This window comes from Enhydra lutris, unplaced genomic scaffold (genome assembly GCF_002288905.1).
Source record: "Enhydra lutris kenyoni isolate GAN:26980312 unplaced genomic scaffold, ASM228890v2 scaffoldscaffold13, whole genome shotgun sequence".
Lineage (NCBI taxonomy): Eukaryota > Metazoa > Chordata > Mammalia > Carnivora > Mustelidae > Enhydra > Enhydra lutris.
This window is the reverse complement of record NW_019154097.1, coordinates 4,612,848-4,621,811: the sequence shown is the minus strand read 5'-3', so window position 1 is coordinate 4,621,811 and position 8,964 is coordinate 4,612,848. Positions and strand designations below refer to the sequence as shown.

General features: G+C 42.1%; 1 protein-coding gene across 1 annotated transcript in view; it reads left to right on the top strand.

Annotated features, from left to right (window-relative positions):
* The first annotated feature begins 513 nt into the window (after positions 1-513).
* Positions 514-8,964, top strand: part of LOC111145613 (glucosamine (UDP-N-acetyl)-2-epimerase/N-acetylmannosamine kinase) — a 33,242-nt gene continuing 24,791 nt past the window's right edge. Inside the window, exons 1-2 of the mRNA XM_022500622.1 lie at positions 514-733; positions 5,933-6,138. Coding sequence (XP_022356330.1) covers positions 5,975-6,138 — 164 coding nt within the window. The 5' untranslated portion in view covers positions 514-733; positions 5,933-5,974. The remainder of the gene's footprint in view (positions 734-5,932; positions 6,139-8,964) is intronic.

Sequence of the window (8,964 nt, the reverse complement as noted above, 5' to 3'; positions counted from 1 at the left end):
GATGGCTCTGGGGCGGACCGGCGGCACGACCGTATTGTTTTGGTCAGGGCCTATTAAATGCTTGAGGGAAGAGAAGGCGTAATTCTCCTTTGGGTGCAAGGCCAAAACAGCTTCCACGTGCGAAGACCCAGGCTCTCCAGCGTGCGTGGGCCGCGGAGTAGTACACTTCCGGGCGGCAACAGACTGGCCGAGTCCGCCACGACGACTGGAGACACTCCACTCCTCTCGGCCGACCCCTTACAAATACCGTTTGGCAAGGGGGTGGGGCTCTTCCGGGCGCAGCCAATCAGAGGGTCGGTCTCAGGTTACGTAAGGGCGCGTTCGCCGATTCGGTGCCGGGGGGACGCGTGCAGGGGCGTGCGGGGCTGGGGTCGGGACTAGAGTCTACGCGCGTGGCAGACTTGCGGAAGCCGCCGGGGCTGGCCTGCGGGGGCCCGCCTTCAGTTGCTGCGTTCGGCTGTAGCCCGTGAGGCGCGGCGGCGGCCTGGGAGGAAGCTGCGCGCCAGCGTCTGGTGAGAGCCCCGCGTCGGCCGGGACCCGGGGGACGCGCCGGGGAGAGCATCCTCCGGGCCCCCCGCGGCCTCCTGCTCCGGCCCCTGTCTCGTGGCCTCTGCAGTCCCGCGGCTTGGACCTCCCGGCGTTCCCAGGCCCGTACAAGACCCGGGCGTCGCCCTGTCTTCCGCAGGCCTACGTGCCAGGGCCCCTCTGTGTTCCCGGCACCGGGAGCAGACAGGTTCGTGGCGGGCCGCGGGCGAGTAGCCGGCGGCGGGGAAGGGCTCCCACCCACGAGCAGTGCTGTCTAGTGAGGAAGCGGGCTGTCCTGGGAGATAGTGAGGGTGCTTTTACGGAGGTGTGCAGGAGAGGGCGGAGAGCTCCTTGACAGACAAGTGGCCCTGGGGTTTAAAGGGTTGAACTAAACGATGGTATTGAAGATCTGCGCCGAACCCTGACTACGTTCTGAGTCTGGGCTTCCTCAGGAGCTTGATAGGTGTTTATTTTTCCTCCCCAGTCGGAGCACACCCGTTAAATTGTTAGAGAACGCTAAAGTATTGGCTTCTCCGAAAGGAGGAGTGCAATTTAGCGGTCCGAGTTAACTGTTGAACCCAGCTGTAGAGGTTCTGGAAGAAGCCAAAGCAAACTACAGCTCAGGAATAGGTTTCTGAATTCCAGGCCGCTTTTAGATAGCCCCTTCCTTCTTTTTTTTTTTTTTTTTTTTTTTTTAATTTATTTGTCAGAGAGAGAGGGAGAGAGAGCAAGCACAGGCAGACAGAATGGCAGGCAGAGGCAGAGGGAGAAGCAGGCTCCTCGCCAAGCAAGGAGCCCGATGTGGGACTCGATCCCAGGACGCTGGGATCATGACCTGAGCCGAAGGCAGCTGCTTAACCAACTGAGCCACCCAGGCGTCCCAGCCCCTTCCTTCTTGATCCTGAGTCTCATCCCTGCTGCACCGAGGGACGAGTGATATATCATGTTCTTTTAATTGCCGTGGGGCCTGGCAGGACCTGGCCCAAAGAAGTTCCAAGGATGTTAATGATCAGATACTAGGCAAACACTGGATGTGGCAGTATCCTGCATGCTGGGTTTGATTTTTGGTTCTGGCAATTATTAACTGATTTGGGGCAAGTAAATTATTTTGGCAGTACTTCAGTGTCCCCCCTCTGTAAAATGGGGCTAGTGAGAGGACTGTCAGGATGAAATGGTTAATGCTTACAAAGTTCTTAACACAGTGCTTAGCACCTCAGAAGTACTTCTCAAATGTTTGTTGTTACTGTTTCCTCTGACCAGTTACTGAGCCAAATGTTTGTGAGTCTTTTTCCACAGATGAGTGGGATATTTTTCTGGAAAGTGCTGATCACCTTTCGTCTATTTAAAATGGCCAGTCTTGAGAGAATGCAGGAAGTGGTCTTTCAGAATTGGGTTTCTCAGAGATTGCCAGTGAATTCAAGATGAAAGCATGCTTCTCTCGCATTTATTTGCATTTTAGTTACAATTTTGGAATTGATAGGTGAAATGGGGGCAAATCCAGTCCCTCCTTACTTTCTGAGCTTTAGGCTTGGGTGTGTGGTGGGGGTGGTGACTGGCTATGGACAACATACCTACTTCACAGTATCTATTTAAAAGAGTTCTTGTTTTTAAGAATGGAAATTTCGAATGTGCTTAAAAGGACAGAAGACAGTATGACACCTTCTACCAGTAACCGAGATTTAACACATATTAATATGTTACCGTGTTTGTTTCACATCTCTGTTTATGGTATGGTTTTTAAAAAAAAAAAATAAATGTTAGCTAAAGCCTGAAGCCCCATTTTTCGTTCCCTTCCCTCCCTCTCCAGAGGTAAGTACTTCCCTGAGTTGGTGTGGAACTTTGCTGTAGATCAATAAATAGCATACAGTAATGTTTTACACGTTTTGAAAAACTTAAAAATGGTACCCTATTGTATCTAACTTTTTACAATTTGCTGTTTTCCTGTAATGCTCCGTTTCTGAGATTTATTAATACAGACAAATGTAGACATAGTCCATTCATTTTAATTGCTGTCTCGTATTTCACCATGTAAAGAGTCGAGTTTTGCTTTACATTGTACTTTATGCAACTTAAATTGTCCTATTACAGTTTAAGTCCATTTTGTCACTCATTCATTGTTTTGCCATTTATTCATTCTATCCTGGTCATGGGGTTTCTGGTCATAGTTCTCAGTATAAAAATGTATCTTTGGGCATGATCTCTGATCCAGAGCAAATAATGTATACAGGGCTGGGAAAAAAATTTATTAATTTTGTTTCTGGGGCTTCTATTTGGAAAAGTGAACTAGTTAACATCTATTATGTTGGCTGGTTTCAGGTACTAATTTTAAGGTTTCTAAATATGAGACAGGGTCTTTTTCAGTTCTCTGTGTATCTCAGCTTTCTTTTTAGTGCTCCGCACAGAGTAGATACTAAATGTTTGTGACACTGATTGTTTTTCTTTTGGGGCTCTCATAACCCTTCATATATTTAAAGGGATGATGGCCAGCAATTTTCAAAACTTTGCACTTTAGTTTTGATATTTTCAGTGCCTTTAAACTTTCCCATTTTACCATTCAATTCAGAAGCATAATTAAAAGCATTTTTAAAAGCAGGGGATGCAACATCAGTTTATAGAATGTTATCAGTTGTGTAATATATGTTGTATGTATTTATAAGCAAATACATCTTTATTTATACATGCATGGTTTACCTATGAAAGTATAGATAAGAACTAGTAACTTCTAGCTTCCAGGGAGAAAAACTGCATGGCTGTAGAGCACAGATGAGAAGACTGTGCTATATAGCCTCTTGTTACTTCTGTTTTAAACCATGTGAATGTACTACCTAAGAAGTAAGTTAAAGTTATTTTAGAAAACCCCAGATTTCTCCCTTTAAAGAGGCATTTTGCCATATTTTAAAGATTTAACTTCTTTCCTGAAAAAAGCTTTGGCCTTAGTAACATTTTTGCCTTTTTCATAGTTTATTTATTTGGCTACTTTACTCTCGGTCTTAGTAGAATAACCTTTGAGGTATTTGGTAAATACTAAGCATTTTAGTATTGTGAGGTGACGTTTACATTCTTTTTTTTTTTTTTTTAAGATTTTATTTATTTATTTGTCAGAGAGCATGAGCACAGGCAGAGGCAGAGGGAGAAGCAGGCTCCCTGCTGAGCAAGGAGCCCGATGTGGGACTCGATCCCAGGATGCCGGGATCCTGACCCGAGCCGGAGGCAGCTGCTTAACCAACTGAGCCACCCAGGCGTCCCAGACGTTTACATTCTTTTAAAATAAAAACAAATTGACCAACCATGAAAGATTTGCTTTGCCTCACCCAGCAAGTTGAATATCACCAACATTTTATTTAGCTCAAATTTAATGATCAGTGAAGGAAGGATTATGTACAACAACATTTAAGACAGCCATTTTTGGAGAAATATTTTTGTCTTTAATGATTAGGTAGTGCTTAGAACTAGTGAATACAGCTCTCTTGACAGAATGTATTTCATTATATCGTAAATGCTTTCTGTTGGGTGGAATTAGCTTTGACTGGAGATTGTTGAGTTCAGAATGGACCTAATGATGGGGCAGTTTGTGTTCTCACAGAAGTTTGAGCCTAATAGAGAGGAGATGGCAGCTGATAAGATTTCCAGTGGGGTTTAGAGTTTACCCTGATTTAAAGGGTAACTCCCCTACTCCTGGCATCTTTATTCAAGCTTCTTTGTATGCCTGATGGCAAAGTCTAAATATTGACATGCTTCCTAAAGCAAAGTCTAAATATTGACATGCTTCCTAAAGCAAAATTCCATGAGGTGGAATTTTACATTGATACAGAGAAGTTTAAACATCTCTTATCCCTTGCCCATGATTTTTACTTTGAATGGAGGCTGTAGATGGCGGGAGGGAGAGTGGGTGGATGTGGGGAGAGGAGTCAAGCAAAAGTATGTATGTGTTTGGAAGGGCCATAATGCTCAGGGGAAGGTAGCAGCTAAAAGGGGTGAGGTGAAGAGGAACTGAAGTTTATGTAGAGGTTTTCAAGAAGAGGCAACGCTTAAACCGAATTTTGAAATGAGGAGAAGCCCAGGCCAGAGGGAAAGGAAATTTAACCTAAGGGTACATACATCTACAATACTATATACAGAGATTTGGAGACTCACTGGTAGAACTATAGGTATTTTAGTGTGGCTTTGGCACAGAGTAAGGGTAATTGTAGGTCAGGGCAAAGTGGTTGGAAAGATGGGGTAGGTCCGGATCAGTAATTTGGACTTTATTCATAGGTTGTATATTCTGTTGAGCATGATAATCAAATATCTGAACTTTGGAAAGATCACTCTGAAAGTCTGTGGGAGGCAGGGCAAGGCTAGAGATAGGCGGACTACTTTGGCAGCTGTTAACAATGGTTCAGACCTAAAATGAGAGGATGGACTGGGGGATGTCCTGGTGGAGATGAAGAGGAGGAGCTGGATTTGAAAGATATTTAGGAGGTGGAGGGGTCCCTGGGTGGCTTCAGTTGGTTAAGCGTCTGACTTGATCTCAGCTCTGGTCTTGATCTCAGGGTTGTGAGTTCAAGCCCTGTGTTGATCTCCACCCTGGGCATGGAGCCTACTTAGATTAAGGAGGTGGAACTGACAGGGCTTAGTAAGTACAGAGTAAGGGACAGAGAAGACAAGGATGTCCAGGGTCAAGGCATTTGGGTGAATGGAAGTTCATAACTGAGAGAACAAGGAAGGAGGAAAGGAAATGAGGGGAAAAAATGAGTTTGGTTTGGGTGATTGACTTTAAGGTGTGTATGGGTCAGGAGATACACCTGGTAGGCATTTGGAATTGTCAGAGGTTTGTAGGCACTGGCTATAGGGGCTAATGAGGCCTTGGAGGTAGGCTTTTTTATTTTACCTTTCTCTTCCTCGACACCAATCACAGGGCTTTGTATATAGTGGGTGTTTAGTGTGAGGGTAAATAGATCTTATCCCTTATAAGATGTTATCTTGAATCTTGGGGAAGTAATTTCCTCTCTCAAGATATGTGTTTCCCTTTCTGTAAAGAGAGGGAGTTGAACTAGATCAGTTATTCTCAGTAGTCTGGTATGTTGGGATCAGTTGTGAGGTGTGGTAAGTAATTTCTAACTAATAAAGAAATGACATTTGCTTGCTTTTAAAAGGGAGCTGATTTATGTCACTGTTTCTTAATTGTATTCCAGTGTGTTTTCTTGAGTGTGAGAGAAAGGGGTGGAATTAGTCAGCAGGAATTTCCTAGCTTTGGATATACCAGTGGGTGTGTCACACAGGAGCAGGGGTGGAAAAAAAGGTTAAGAAGCACTGTATTAAATTGTGGTTACTGTATTAAATCCAAGGCTTGGAACTAGAAAATTCTGTGTTTTTATCTAGGACCTATCATTCTGATGATAAATAATTTTTATTTTTGCAACTTTAGGAACTCTATTTTAAGAACGTCTCAAAACAAAAGAAACAAGTCATGGAGAAGAATGGGAATAACCAAAAACTTCGGGTTTGTGTTGCCACTTGCAACCGTGCTGATTATTCTAAACTTGCCCCGATCATGTTTGGCATTAAAATGGAACCTGAGTTCTTTGAACTTGATGTGGTGGTACTTGGCTCTCACCTGATAGATGACTACGGGTAAGATGAAAGCATTTTCTTATGATATCCTCCATTGCAACACGGTGTCCTAGAGAGAGCTTGCATCTTGTAGCCAAGTGGACCTATCTTCAAATCCCAGTTCTCCCTCTTAGTTTTTATATGGCCTTGGAGAATTTGTATCTTCAGGTTCCTCATTTATAAAATGGAGTGAAAACGTACGTTGTAGGTTACTGTGAAGAAGGGAGATAGTGATACAAATTGTCCATCACACAGAGTAGCTGCTTAATAGGTGCTCGATAAATAATAGGTGCTCGATAAATGATAGCTATAAATATTTTTATCATTACCTGTTACATTCAGGAGAAATGCCACTTATATGGTGTGTGACTCTAAAAATGTAATTTCCTGTAATATGTTTTGTGAGTTCTAATGGTACTGCTTTCTTAAAACTCATGTATAGATCAATAGTACATCAAGTAGTAGGTAGGAAACAAGATTTAAAAAGTTAATTTACAAGATAAATTAGAATGTTATATTGTCATTGGTATTTATTCTGGTGTTTATCATTAGGTTCATTATCACAGTCTAAATTTGAAAAATGAGAGTTGGGAAATCTTAGAGGGAACAGAATGTCTAAACCAAAGGTGAACATTTGTTTTGTTTTTGGTAATAAAGTGGCATTTAGTGCACTCTTGTGGCATAAAAACATTATCGCAGCTTCCCAAGATGGTTAGTAATGACCATGTTATATATGAAAGAAGCTCGTGTTAAAGTAAAATTGCCTTTTCAGAGTATTCTTTAAAAGCAAGGCAATAAGAACAACAAAAGTAAACAAAAACCTGCCTCTAAAAACCAATTTTCTGTAAGAAAATACTTACAAAGAGTAGAGAAGAATCTGATACATAGCTCAAAAATTCAAAAGTTTTTAAAATGTGAAATGAGGGGTGCCTGGGTGGCTCAGTGGTCTAAAGCCTATGCCTTCGGCGCAGGTCATGATCTCGCGGTTCTGGGATCGAGCCCCACATCAGGCTCTCTGCTCAGCAGGGAGCCTGCTTCCCCCTCTCTCTCTGCCTGCCTCTTTGCCTACTTGTGATCTCCCTGTCAAATAAATAAATAAAATCTTTTTAAAAAATGTGAAACGAATCCTGGCTATCTAAGAAAATCCAGTGGGTTTTCTTATATAGGACAAAGTAGAAGAAGAATTTTAGCTAGATCCTGAAATGAAGTCTAAGTGGGTTCTTCTTTGAGAAAAGTTTGATGGGAAGATTAGTAGGACAGAGGATTTCAAGGAAATTGGGTTAGGTTTCCCCATCTCCCACAGTAAGTAAGGGTGAAAAGGCAGTATTTGTCTCATGAGATTGTTACATAGGACACTTGACTGGTACTTAATGGAAAAGTCATGTAAAGTACATTCTAACGGAAGTTGGTTGCTTCTGGGAGAGGAACTGGATGACTGGGAAACAAAAGTGAGAAGGTAGCCTTTTCACTGGAGAACGTTTCGTATCTTAAATTTTAAACCACGTGAATATATTATCTGTATTTCAAAGACAAAAAAAAAAAGCTGCCCTCTATTTTTTTAAAAAACAGCATTTTTATACTCTAAGATCTGGGTGAAAAAGGAAATCAAATAAGTCACAACAAACAGGTTATAAATTCACTTGTTCATTTATTTCATATGAGTCAGTGATACAAAATATTAAAACATTTTAGAGCAGTTTTAGGTCTACAGCAAAACTGAGCAGGCAGTACCGGGGTTACCCCATATGCCTCTCTGCCTCCACACATGCCTAGCATCCCCCATTATCAGTGTCAGCCCTCCACCTCCAGGGGTACATTTGTTTACATTACATTTTGAGAGCAAGAGCATGCATGTGCACGCAAATATGGGGAGAGGGAATCCTAAGCGGGCCCAACCTCACAACCCCAAGATCATGCACCTGAGCCAAAATCAAGAGCCAGACACTTAACCGACTGAGCCACCTAGGTGCCCACCTAGGTGGTGTAAATTCTGTATGTTTCGACAAATGTATAATGACTTGAATCTACCATTATAGTATCAGAATTGTTCCAGTGCCCTAAAAATGTGTTCTATAACCATCTCCATAGATTTTACTATCTCCATAGATTTGCCTTTTCCAGAGTGTCATGTAGTTGGAACCAGAGTATGTAACCACTTCATACTGGTTTCTTGTACTTCGTAACATGCCTTTAAGTCTCCATGATCCATGTATGTCCACGGCTTGATAGTCCTTTCTTTTTAGTGCTGAATAATATTCCATTTTCTGGATGTACCATAGTTTATTTATTCATTCATCTACTCTGGGCATCTTAGTAACTTCCAGGTTTGGGCATTTATGAATAAAGCTGCTGCAAATACCCAGTTTTCAGAAGTTAGTGTGGACCTAAGTTTTTAGCTCCTTTGGGAAATAGTAAAAGCCTGATTGCTGGTTTGTATGATAAGAATATACTTAGTTTTGAAAGAAACCACTGAGCTGTCTTCCAAAGTGGCTGTATCATTTTGTATTCATACCATCACTGAGTGAGTGTACCTGTTGCTCCACTGTCCTTGTGAGCATTTGGTGATACCAGTGTTCTGCTTTTGGCCATTCTGAAAGGTGTGTAGCAGTATCTGTTTTAATTTGCATTTCCGTCATGATATAAGATGTGGAGAATTTTTGTATGCTTATGTGCCAGTTTTAAATAATGTTTGGTAAGGTGTCTGTTAAGGTCTTTAGTTCTTTTTTTTAAGTAAGATTATTTAAAAAAATGTTTTTTAAATTTTTATAGGGGCACCAGAGTGGGTCAGTTAAGCACCTGACTCTTAATTTTGGTTTAGGTCATGATCTCAGGGTCATGAGATTGAGC